The following is a 13,293-nucleotide window of genomic DNA, read 5'->3' as shown; positions in this document are numbered from 1 at the left end:
AGTATTGTTCATGGTACTTATATGAGTTTGTCTTTTCCATGTCTGCCTCATGCCAAATGGAATGATCCCACCACTCTGGTAAGAGCAGGAGGTACATGTGCTATCACAGCTACTGCTGATACTGATGTTCCTCAGTGGTAGAACATAATCTAGCTGTGTCTGATACTACTGGTAAAATGTAGTGTTCTGTTATCTTCATTGCTGGGATAATAGATAGCCTTACTGTGTGAGTTTGAACAGTATCTAAAAGATGCATGTAAGACAAGGACATGCCAGCCCCTTCCAAAAGTTGCTAAGCATTCACAAGACGTACAGTTGCTGTGATGCCACATATGGATTTACAGTGTTGGGTTTTGCATGCTAGTTTCCAATACAGACACAAAAGGCCGGAGGTTGATCGCAGGTCACAGTAATTGTCAATCACTGGTCTACTCGCATGTGGCCTGACCCAATGTCTCTTTTGCATGAAATGTGTGTACTCAAACACGACCCCATGACATTCATCTGGTACCAGAGACAGAGTGAATCATGCCTGTGAGAGTGGGCACAGCCTCGTCGGGCACTGCCAGGTTTCCCCTCCCACAGTGGGAGGCTTGGCTGCACGCTCCGCGGTGGCACCTATGCTTGCCAAATGTTGTTCAGTCTTTCCTTTCCAAATCTACAGATCAGCTCTTGTTTCAAGCAAAACAAAGCACAAAGAGCCCGTAAAAGACAGTAAACCATATCAGACAAGACTTTCTTTGCTGTACTTCTGTCACAAAGACATTGCACTGTGATTTATGTGAAAATGCCAGATCTCCCTGTTATTACTGTCTTAATGTCCTTTCTATTTTCCTTAAGCTATTTTCTTTGCCTTCAGTGTCTGTTATGGTCCTCATTTGCAGTCAATTCACGTTGTCCCAGGATCTGTAGTTGTTTTGTCAGTGGTCTCTGTATCAGTGTCTACAGGGTAAGTGTGCCGTAAAATTCATTTGTACGCGAAAAATTTTACAGTGGAGAGAAGCTAATGTTAGATTCACCTTCCCCACTAGGAAGGTGGGGAAGGTCACGTAAAGGCTCATTTATGCTCAACGTCAAATCCACATACAAACAGAGCCCTCTGTCTGTCCTCTATTCATTTCCTATGAACCTCTGTACATTTTTGGGGAGCTTGCAGATGTGTAGCCAAATACAGCAAACTGCATAAGTACCACCAGAAGGCCTGGAGAGGCAGTGTTGCAAAGTATGCACTCAAGTGCAAGCAGCGAAAAGAACAGAAGACATGGTATTAGGAGAAACAGGGAGAACATTTCTCCATCCAAATGCTGCCTTGAATTCAAACTGAATTCAAGCTTCCGCCATCCGCTGCGCTGCCTATTTCTTATAATGTACATTATCATCAGCACCACCACCGTTGCCATGTTTGTTATTGTCTGAAACGGAACTCAGAAGTGAACCCAAACTCTGCACTGCCCTCTAGGGGATACATTGCTCAACAGCCATTCGAAATGTAAACTATGTTGGCAGTGTTGTTTCACCACGGCTGAAGCAGACGTACCTACTTATGTACACAACGTTAGCATAAATGAGCCCAAAGCAGAGCTGTCCTCCGACAAAATTTAAGTCTAACAGCACCTTTTGACAAAGCAACTTCAAATGCACGGCATCCAGTCTGCCAGTTCTTGAAATTCCATGAAGCTGAATCAGATCCTCAGATGGAAGGAGCCGATCAGTTTGAAGTTCTTCCAAGGGCCGGCCCGGGACTCTATTTAGTGACATTGAACAGTTGCTGCTGAAGTTTATGGCAACTTAAACAAGAAACAGGAGACTTAGCTGGACTACAAATGAGGTGCTTTAGGCATCAGGGAGCAGTTAAAAACCTCCTCTGGCCTGAACTCTTGGCTTCATGAGACTTTTTAGTGCAAACAAAAATCGATATACCACACTAAAGGAAAGGGAAAAAACCCATACCTCCTTTGGCCTCCTACGTTTGCACAAATGCAGCAAATTATAGATCACAGTACAGAGGGTGAAGTTTTTGCTGATCTCTGGTCCTCCAAACACCATGTTCAGGGTTCATGGATTAGTTTTGTCCCTGAATCACAAAGAAGGTGCCAAGAATCCTTTGGCTTAGAATTGGCTAAGATATCACAGAGAGGAGCGTTTCAATACCGAGCCTGAGTTCCTTAAATCTGCAATAACCCTTATATGTTCCATCTTGTCTCTCTTCTGAAGCAGCTGGAAAACTCTGTTAGAAAGAGGACTCGGGTTTAATAGGTTTTGAGAAGAAGGAAAGAACACAAGTGGCAATTGTATCAAACATTTCTCTGGAAATCGAGAGAATTCGACCTGCAACACCCCCCAAATCAAAATTCAACACGTTCAGCATACACTGAGGCACTCATCGATTTGAGAACGATCTCCAGGTCCACATGTGGTCTGATCAGGTTTGTGTCTGCTTTGACCCATGTTTTACTCCCAGGTCCTGAAGGGTTTCCCAGAGTGCCTGCAGGCAGATATTTGCCTCCACCTCAACAAGAACCTCCTGCAGGGATGTAAGGCATTTCGTGGAGCCACCAAAGGCTGCCTCCGGGCCCTGGCTATGAGGTTCAAGACCACCCACGCGCCTCCCGGAGACACCCTGGTCCACTGTGGAGACGTGCTCACTGCTCTCTACTTTGTCTCCCGCGGCTCCATCGAAATCCTCAAAGATGACGTGGTGGTTGCTATCTTAGGTGGGTCAGTGGTGATAGCCATGTCTTTGAAAAAAGATGTCATTCTGTTTAAAAAGAATACCTGCTTGTTTAGCTAGTATACTTCGACAACTGCACCTCTGTCCATCAAAACATCACAACATATCTCATCTCATTACTTCCTCATTCTGACCTGCCATCAAGTGTGGCCCAGGGCAGGCAAGATGAAGGCTCTAAAGCAGCTTCTGCGTTACAGCTTTGCTTCTTTTGTCTCTAACATGCCAATCCTGAGCTTCCATCCGATTTTACCTAATTATTGCCTTATTTGCTGAATTAGAGGATTTACTCTTGGAGGTCAACTTGATGCAACCACTGGTTCCGCCGTAGCTTCATGTGGATATCTCTTTAATGTACCACTCTGAGAACCGTGCTTAGTCTTGGGGCCTGGGCACGATCTCACTAAAACATCGATATCCAGGAGACAAGTGTGTGAAGACAACAAGTTCAGAAATGATTAGCAAAGGCAGCTATTTTATCGAGAGCCAGTCTCTGGGCTCCCTCCCAGGCCTCTCTCTCATCTCCAGAGGAACCATTAGAGGTTTTAAACGGGCACTGAAGTGTGTTCCAGTAGCAGCTTCGCCAACACTTTCCATTACCGCCGCCAACCCAGGCAGAGGGCGCTGTCCGGGGTCTCGCTGCATCGCAACGGGTCATCTAGCTGAGTACCGAGCTCCCAAAGTTGAATCTTCCAACAGTGTTTTAAGTTTAACTGCAAGGGGACAGAATATAAGCATGAAAGCGTACATTAATATATCTGTTTTATCGTAAGCTGACAACTTGCGCTTTTTAACAGCGCCATTACCTTCACCTTTTCACACAAATGCTGGCAGTAAAAAGGTGCCAGCATTTCCCTTCAACTACAGCATCAGAAGCACTCAGACATTTAGTGTCTTCAAGGGCAATTCAAGGACGCTGTGCTGGGGATCCAACCAATATTTCTCCAATTACCAGACCTCCGCTAGGGAGTTCGCACAGATGAAAAGGAACTGCAGGAAAGCGAGTCGGATCGTCCCTTCTTTCCAGCTTGATTAACTTTGCCTGGAAACCCCTCCAGTTGGGAAGACGCGGGTGGGCCGGCTCAATGAGGATAAGGCGCCACTCTACCGGGATACATCTGGAGGTCGGCAGCAGAGGTCCTTCTGGACGTGTTATAATAACTTGCTTAAAAGAACATCGCGATTGCTTCCACCAGGGCGCCGCCGTCATACCTCAGATGGAAGGAGGAGACAGGGGTGCGGGGGGGACACCTGGTGGGATGGCGGTTACAGAGGATGCATGGAGAATCAAAAACAAGAATTGGATTTGGGATGACAGCAGAGGCAGGGATGGGAAGGCAAGGTAGGCGGTTGGCGTGGAAGGAAAGTACAGGACTGCGACAGGAGATATAGAAAGGCACAGACAGAGGAGTCCGAGTCAGAAGAGATGTGACAGGATGAGAGAGGACAACAGAGTTTAGAGCATTCTTTGACCGAAGTGCCTTCTGACAGAAACCACTGAGCCGGCATTATCGGCAGTATCCAAATGTAATCATGATAAATCTCCTCCCCTCTCCAGTCCTGGCAGGCAGCAGGTGTACCCAGCTAATCCTTTTATGCATTTGTTTTTTTCCTTTAACAACTATTTCCAGACGGCCAATAAGGCGATTCAAGAGCAGGTGACACATTAAGGTCACCGTGAGCAAGGACCAACGATGGAGATAGGGGCAATATACAACTCAGCATGAATTCCCCGCAAAGAGAATTGCTGATTACTCTGTTTCCGCATCATTATGCTCACGAGCAACTTTTCCCGCCGCCTACATCTCACTGTGGAGGAAATTGAATGTCGCCATTCGCCACCTCATATAGACGTGTGCCTCTCAGTGTGTAGAATGCATTTGGAAAAAAAACCATAATACTCAGAGTGACGGTCAGGAAAGGACACGTGGAACAAAAAATGACCCAATCAGCACAAATCTAAATCCAAATGTCACAGTCCAAGTGGAACCGACATCTTCAACACACCGTATCCACAATATAGATGTTCCAACTCACCAGTGAATAACTTATAACAAACTGAATGGGGGGGTGGTTAGCACTTCTGCCTGGCAGCAAGAAAATGTCTGGTTGGATTCCCACAGGGGGCCTGTCAATGTGGTCTCCATGTTCTTCCTGTGTCTGGTGGGGTTCCTCCGGTTTCTCCCGCAGTCCAAACACATGCAGGAAGTCAACTTGGAGATCGAAAATTTTCTAGATGGGTGAAAGAGGTTGAAAGGTTGTATGTCTCTATATGTATTGGTCCAGGGTGTATCCCACCCTCTTGCTCACCCAATCAGAGGTAGTTTGGACATGTACAGAGGAGGGATGGTGAAGATCTGAGTAGAAAGAAGCTGAGGTCAGAACTGCCAGGCAGAATGTCTGGAGGGACAGGAAGTTAGTTGGTGTGAAAGGAGAGCATTAGATGGAGGTAGGTGATTGGCTGTGGCCACCCCAAGGGACGAGCCCAAAGGAAAGGATAGATAAGAGAGAACTCACAAAGGCAACTTGTCATGATGATGCCACAGTTGAGTACTACATTACCCAGAGTACTAAGGTGCAGCAGCAACGCCTTTCCTTGAACTGTCTACGACAATGCAGTCACTTGTAAAGCTACTTTCACATGCAAATATACCAGGTTACTACAACTTTGCTGCGGCTTGATGGCTACAAGTTCTGTCTGCTTATACACTGTGAACAACTTTGTACCGTCACCTTGTATTCTCCCTCTCATGTTATGTTTATGCTTAATCTGCTAGCCGGTTGCTAGTGGAGTCTATATCTGGAAAGTCAAACGGGCATGGACATTTACTTGGACGTGTGCGTCCTAAATATGACTTTCAAAAAAATAAAGCATGATACACCACAGAGGCCATTAAAGGACTGAGCACCCAGGAAATTTGGCCTCGTCCTGGAAATCTGTTTTTAGACGCCCTTTGGCCTCTTTTACATTCTTAGGCCTCCCTGCCAGGTGGCCCGTGTCTTTTTAGGTCGCCACATCCTGCACTGAACACTACATACCTGCGTGGTCTGCCAGCAGCTGAATGAAATAAAAGTCCGCTGTTGCAAAGATTCTGTTGTGACAGCCAAGAGTAGATGAGGAGGAAAGCTTATGTCCTCAATTAACTTGATTGGCTGCTCACCCTCCTCTCCCTGACCCTTTTTTTACCCGAAGGCAAGAACGACATCTTCGGCGAGATGATACACCTTTACGCCAAGCCGGGAAAATCCTGCGCTGATGTACGTGTGCTGAGTTACTGCGACCTGCACACCATCCAGAGGGAGGAGATCCTGGAGGTACTGGACATGTACCCAGAGTTTGCCGACCATTTCCTCACCAACCTGGAGTTGACCTTCGACCTCCGCGACGAAAACGCCAAGGTTATTAGCATTGCTACCCCACCTGTCTTGGATTGCTGTAGATTGAGTGCTCGCTTTTAGCGGCAATCTTCTTTAGTGTACAGTGGGAAAGCTGCTGCTAGAAAACCATTAGCTTGAATTAGACAATCTATTCCTTGCCGTGTCTATTTAAATTAGATGAATTACTTTATCAATTCACTAAATGGTTGGGTTTATCCTCGGCCACGGGGAACAAAAAGCCTGATGGCTAATTTAGACGTTTGTCTTTAATCTGCCATTTGCTGGAGGAGAAAAGTGGAAGAGACGAGCAGTAGGGGTAAGGTGGACCTCACAGGGAAAGGACACGTCAGCCATAATCACAATGGATGGAGTGTCGGGTAGATAATGTGCCAGGCCAGCGGCATTATGTGAAGAATTCAAATCAGTCAATGTAATCTTTCTTTCAAACAGACTCGGGGATGCACTAAGCATTGGCCCTTTGTCAGCCATTCTGGGAATTACAGAGAAAAGAAGTGGCTCTTTAGCTTGTCAAGAATGTTTTCCATTGCTCTATTTGTGTCCTTTTTCCGTAGACATCCCACCCTCAAGCCGTGGACTCCAACATGGATGACGTCAAATGCCGACGAAGGGTGTCATACAAAAGAAAGTCCTCCATAGGTGATGCTTCAGTTCTTCATTCTACTTGTATTTAACGCTACTGTGTTTCAAATGGATGAGACGCCTGTGGAGATGGGCAGCAGGAGAGGCAAGGCTGACTGGACTATTCTGTCTGCCAGCATTTCTGCTTTGCACATGACCAAGTACAGTATTTTTCCTTTACCTGAAGTAAGCATGGGCTGAACATTGTTACTGAGGACCAATCTCAGTTCATGTCAGAACACCTCACATACCTGATTCAAGCAATTCCCACCTGTAACAAGTGGCAGTCTCGATTGAGGCTGCTCATGTCGGAAAAAGCAAAATGACAGATCAAAACTAATGTTTATATATAATGGGGTTAATTATCTTGATAAGGAACTGTTGCCCAGGAGGCCTGCAAGAGAAAGAGGCTTTGGTTTTAGTTGAAGGACTAGGATTTAGACGCCATGTCCTAATCACATCCCTTCCTAAATAGAAAACATTGCAATCACCGCTGGCACAAGGTCGCCTGCTATAGGGCAATGGGAAGGCGGCCACCGCCTGTTCTTGCAAGGCTTGCAGCTGGATCGAGGTGGATGATGTGTTGTTGTTCAACTAAATATATCATATTTTGCACATTAGCATATTGAAGCCAATTTGAAATGCATGCCAAACGTTCGTACTTTATATTACAGTGTGTTGGTAAGACAAACATTTTTATAGTAAAGGAAATTCTGCACCACCCAATTTTTCCCAATGCAGCCGAGCATTAAATTATATTATCTGGAAAAGTTTAACAGTGATTTAACAGTATCGATACCCAATTTGATAACCTGAGTTTAGATCCTGAGATTTCTGGGCAAATCTGAAAAACCACAATCTTCTAATTAAAGACCTACAGCATTAACTTCCATTGAGCTAACAGAGTTGGGCTGGACATCTAATGCTTTTTGCCAGTCAGCAAGCACACTTTGTGAAGTCCAGGTTTCATTTGTACGTTTTCTGGCCAGCACCTTATTGAAAGACCTGCTTCAGTGTTGTGCAGGGGTGGGGGAATATCTGCCCTCCGGGTGAGCAAGACTTTCGTCATCCCACTCACAGGGTAATTCAATTTACAATTTGTCTCAGAGTGCATTGTCAGCAACGTGGATCTGCTGTCACCGGCCTGCACACCCTTTTTTTCCATAAACCAAAAACATGGGTTCACCTGAACTTACCAATGATCCCTTTGGTTGCATGCTCTGCTTCTTTCAGTGATGGAGGGGTTTGTAGAGAGCACCCATGGAAATATGTTTGGTGCTATTTGGTGCCCTGGACACCAGTCTGAGATGAATGTCCAGGACATGAGATGATTTTTGAGGGTGGGTGCAGGATAAAGACAAGAAAGACGTATTGAGAGCAGCCATGTTGACTGGTTTATATGGGTAGGCAGAGATATTAGATGTTCTGGACATAAAGTCCGAATGAGATGGTTTGGACATGGATGGTGGAGGAGTGGTGAAGATCTGGGTCGAAGGAAACTTAGGTTGGAGCTGCCAGGCGGGAGGTCCAGAGAGGTGGTGTCAGATAAGAGGATGCAGAGGAGATGTTTGATGGAGGCAGGTGAATGGCTGTGGTGATCCCAAAGGAGAAAAGAAGTGTAGGTCCAGATCCTTGTATCAATATGATGGGACATATCTATCGCCATACACCCAAAGCCTATAAATATATTTTATACATCAAACTTCTTATTTCCCACATTGCAGAACAGCAAGGCAGAGAAAAGTACATTGTGTCAAGATCAGTTGTCCGCTTGAAATAGCAAGAGCAGACGCCGACCGGAAAACCTATAATTGGCATTTCCCCGGTAAACTTTTGTCTGGCAGCCATTCGTGCGGTAAAAGGCAGCAAAGTCTCGCCTCCTCACCAATGCAGTCAAGCGCTAAAGCTAGCCGCACTGTGTTCTTCCTCGCGGCGGACACCATAGCAAGACACGCGGGGGTGAATGGGGAGGGGTGAACACAAACACAGTGGCACAAACCAATCGAAACACAAGCAATTTGCTGGATTGCTCACAATTGCATTTTGAGAGGGGGGCGGGGTCGACTACATTGGCAACCAACCCGCATTCTGCACTCCAAAACAAACGTGCCCCTTGCAGTGCTTCAGCAGAAAGTTTCACGCTGGGATATAAATACCTTTGGTAAATAATTCCCACCTGCGAGTCGCTCCTCAAGCTTTCCTGGACACCAAACGAGCACGTTCGCCAAGACATGCGTGTACATAAGGTGTCCTGATTAATAAAAAGAGGATTATGCAAAGTGTGGCTGGCGGTTTCGGGGGGTGCGTTACTGACAGTGTGAAAAACACTCCTGAATTAAGGCAAGTCTTATCTTTGCTCAGCACGGAGCCGCCACTAATTGCACGTGTCCGTTAAATCCGCTGTAATCTCAGGAAGCGCCCGACGATGGAGCAATAGGTCCCATCGCGTTTTTAATTCACAGATGTCGGGGCAAACAGTGAAAGACGGCGCCCAATCTTTCATCTTTTGGAGGTTTAAATGTGAGATCAAGCCAAATCACAACCCACTTGTTTGAGGACACCTTCCATGTAGAGCAAGTCTGGACCACCACTATTTAAGATGATATACAGACGATATACAGAAACCTGACATCCCCGCAAGGAGCAAGCACTTGGTGACAGCGGCATGGTAACACCAGTGCAAAAACCTCGGACCGGTTGGGGCCAAAACAGTATGTATGGTTCAGACTTCAGCTCCCGTGTCCCTCATCCAGCCCTGAACGAAGTGTTCACGCAAAATAAAGTCCTGAATAAGAAGATAACGTGGCAGATTTATGTCCAACTGAGCTTCCAATGCCTACAGTGCAGAGGGCTGGTGAAAATAAGGCTTCCAATAATCGCACATAACAAAGACAAGGAGTTAGATATGCCAAGATATGTAGATGTTGAGGTAAAACCCATGATTTCAAGAGACCTAACACTTCCTGATTTGTTGCTGCAGTCCAAAGCGCAGGCTTTTTGCCCTTCTCCAGCCCCATAAAACATGAGGCATTTAAATGATACTCAATTTGATATCAAAATATTCCATTCATTCAGCGGGCCGCCCGTTCCAATCCCTGAATGGGCTTAATGAAACATTCATCCCGGCACCATTTATTTGATTCCTTCAAGACCCGGAAGCCCTTCACACTGGACTCAGGTTCTTCCCAGCGCTGTTCTATCAAACCATCCCAGCAGAGCGTCTAGTCAGATAAAATAAGAAAAAGAAAAGCTCCCATCCAAAGGGTGGATATTTGGACAAAGGCACCAGACTGGAACAGCTTTCTGATACCCTCCCTTTTTCTCCCCCCGGCTGGTAATTTGACTGGAAGCGGCTGGCAAGACAGTTCCTCAACTCCGGCGGCATCCGGCAGTTTGACTGCAGTTCAGGCGAATCTAATTGGTTACCATAGTGACAGGAAGGTCTCATTACAATAACACAACCGAAAAACGATTCACACTCGTGGATACACCCTTCCAGGGTCCTGGAGACGGGCTTCTGAGAAATAATCAAAGTAACAATAATTCCCAAACTATCAATCTAATGAAACTCCACGGCTGCGACTACAGTCCTGTCACAGGTTGTTTTTCTATTTCTAAGAATTTTACTTTACTCCAGATTTCGGGACAGAAAAAAATCCACTTTGAGACATTTTCATGATATGGAGCAGGTAAACTGGAAGAGCTGAGGGGAAAGGATGAATGTAGAAATGAAAACGTAAATGATTCACACCTTTAATAAAGGCAGCGCAGGAGCTAGAAGTGCACTCGGACCTGGAACAGACGTGAAATTATTCATGAACATCGCAACATCCGTCTGGAATGGATGCCTGTCGAAGACATAAACTGCCGGATTACATGATTATAGTTCCTCGCACCCAATTGCCTCTTTCAAACCAGAGGAACTTTTTCAGAAACCTGGCCTTTTTTTGGTGAATTCAGACAGCAGAGGAACCAGGGACCAAAGACTTCAGCTCCTAGAACCATCTTAGCTCCTACTCCAAGGCAGGATCTTTTGACCCCTCCAATGCTTTCCCTATCAAAGACTTCCTTTGAGAGAGGCTTGGATTTGTTGTAAAACCATCAAGTAATTTCTCATTGAGTCTTATCACAAGCACAAGATAAACAGACAGAGGTCGGGAGTATCAGTAGACAAAAGGTTTCTGGACAAAGAAGACACACCTGTTTTTAAACGTATCGGATTCGTCAGCAGAAAATTAGCGTGAGTCAAGCTAGGATTCAGCAACATGGAGCCCCTTGCCCTTGTAACTTAACGGCCACATCCAGGTCACGTTTCCCTGCATACTTTGTGGATTTAACTTCTTTGGTATGAGTAAAACCTCTCTCAAAGGGTACATACAGTATGTCTCTATAGCTCTTTTAACACTGTAAGAACTATTTGCTGTTCCTTGAATTTTTTCCGGGATGAGCCTGGTTCCAGTTCCTTAGTTCCATGGACCTCAATTCCTATAACCATTTAGCTCCTACTCCAAGGCAGGGTCTCTTTACGGTTTACTGTTTTACAAAACCCATGTCACATGGGTGCTCGGTGGAACTTATAAGCCATGCTCATTACCAGATACTTATTGTGGAGAATCTTTTTAAAAGCCACATGGTGGTCACTGTTCAGATGTTTTGTTTGGACTAAATGGACAGAAGCAGGTCCAAGCTCCTCTGGCCTTAGAGGACCACCTTAGAGGAGTATACCTTATACCTTATACCTTATACCTTAGAGGAGTTTCCAGGGATCACAGAGGAACATCTATATTTTGGCAATAATCAGTGCAGAGTTAGCTAACAGCGTTCTTCATATGGCAAAGCATTGGGAGGATTAAAACACTTCAACCCATCTGGTAATCCATGGTCCATTATTCCACGAATGCTGTGGCAGCTTCCACCTCCATGGTGTTCACATCGTCTTACTCTTCTTCTCCAGTGCTGCATTAAATTACAGTCATTTGGCAGACGCTTTTATCTAAAGCGACTTATAAGAAGTGCAATTCAGTCACCGAAGATCCAAAGTACCAGTTGCCGGAAGTCAGAAGTGACCACTCAACCAAGTAGCCATCTCAGAACCATATTCATACTTACATTCATTTCATCGTTAGTTTGATTAGTAGGTTAGTGTCTGGTGAAGAGGTATATTTTCAGCTCACGGCGAAAGATGGGCAGGGACCCCGCTGTTCTGACCTTTTTCGGGAGTTCGTTCCAACACTGAGGAGACCGAGAAGAGCCGAGACCGGTTTGATCGGCAGCCAGGGGCTCTGAGTGATGGGGTGGACGGTCGCCCAGAGGTGGCAGATTGGAGGGGACAGGTAGGGACATGTGGCTTGACCATATGGGGGAGATAAGAAGGGGCTGTCCAATTCACCGCCCGGTAGGCGAGCACCAGGGACTTGAACTTGATGCGGGCGGCTACCGGGAGCCAGTGTAGGGACATAAGAAGGGAAGTTGTGTGGGAGAATTTGGGACGGTTGATCACCAGGCGGGTCACCACTGGGGCACCGGTAAGGCGGAAGTTACAGTAGTCCAAACGAGAGATAACTAGAGTCTGGATGAGTATCTGTACTGTATCCTCCATGAGGAGTGTGGATCTTTAGATGTTCTGTTTGAAAGCAGCTAATGCCTGAAAGGTAAATGGCGCTGATTTTGTCAGGCAGCGCTCGGTGAAGGATGAGTTAGGAATTTGACAGCTGTATCATTTCCGTATTCTGGAGAGATGGCCGCTCGGATGCAGACCAGCACCAGTCATACCACTGTTTATGGCCCCGGATGGCCACGACTGAGGTCTCTGAGCGGAAACAGGAGCCGCTGGCAAAAATCGCATGTTGGGGGTTTCGGAGGGGCTCCAGGTGCAGGGATGCGATTTTTCCACCATAGCCACCTGCTGCCTCCTGTCTGTCAGGTCTTTTGTGATTCACAGCTGAGCGGGAGTGGAGTCAGCTCGGAGACGGAGGGGTGGGGAGGTTTAATCACGGCTGTTGGAATGACGGACAGAAGTCCAAAAACAGGACCCACGCGTTCGTACCTCCTGTAGGTGAACTGCATCATCTGCAAGGGCTGCGAGTCACCTGTCACTCCTGGGTTTTCAATGGACCTATCTGAAGCTGCAGACATTCATCTTCAGACAGCTGGGATGAATGCATTCAAAAAGCCAAACAAGGGCTAGCAAGCACTGTTATATGTCAGGTTCTGCCGCTAAAAATGGATGCTGCCATGTCAGGGATAACTACCCTGTGCTAGCTAACTTTTTTTAATTCTCCGCCTGGCATCTGTGCAGGAGATGAATGGCACTCGCTCCAGCTCCCCAGGCTGTGTATCCACCACGATGGATGTACTTTAATATGTTGCAGCAGGGGTCCAGCATGGGATGCCCAGTCAGCACTGCTCTGTTAGAACACCTCCCCACACCACTCTGGAATTTGCTAGCATTGCACTGCCATATTAGTTTCCGAGTGAGTAGAAAGACTGATCTGAAGTCACAGTCAGAGGGGCAACAGTCCACATCCAGTGACTCCCATGAGGCTGGG

General features: G+C 46.3%; 1 protein-coding gene across 4 annotated transcripts in view; it reads left to right on the top strand.

The window, feature by feature from the left end:
• Window positions 1–13,293, top strand: part of LOC147233246 (voltage-gated inwardly rectifying potassium channel KCNH7-like) — an 81,483-nt gene that overhangs the window by 58,355 nt on the left and 9,835 nt on the right. For 3 of the 4 annotated variants that reach the window (XM_086147858.1, XM_086147857.1, XM_086147855.1), the window contains 3 exons: window positions 2,462–2,714; window positions 5,922–6,127; window positions 6,679–6,763. In XM_086147858.1, the coding sequence (XP_086003984.1) occupies window positions 2,462–2,714; window positions 5,922–6,127; window positions 6,679–6,763 (544 nt within the window). The remainder of the gene's footprint in view (window positions 1–2,461; window positions 2,715–5,921; window positions 6,128–6,678; window positions 6,764–13,293) is intronic. The other variant, XM_086147856.1, reaches the window with a different exon arrangement.

The sequence above is a fragment of the Fistularia commersonii genome, chromosome 6, assembly GCF_037954325.1.
Source record: "Fistularia commersonii isolate RoL2024-O1a breed Wild chromosome 6, RoL_Fcom_v1.0, whole genome shotgun sequence".
Lineage (NCBI taxonomy): Eukaryota > Metazoa > Chordata > Actinopteri > Syngnathiformes > Fistulariidae > Fistularia > Fistularia commersonii.
This window is presented reverse-complemented; position numbering and strand designations above follow the sequence as displayed.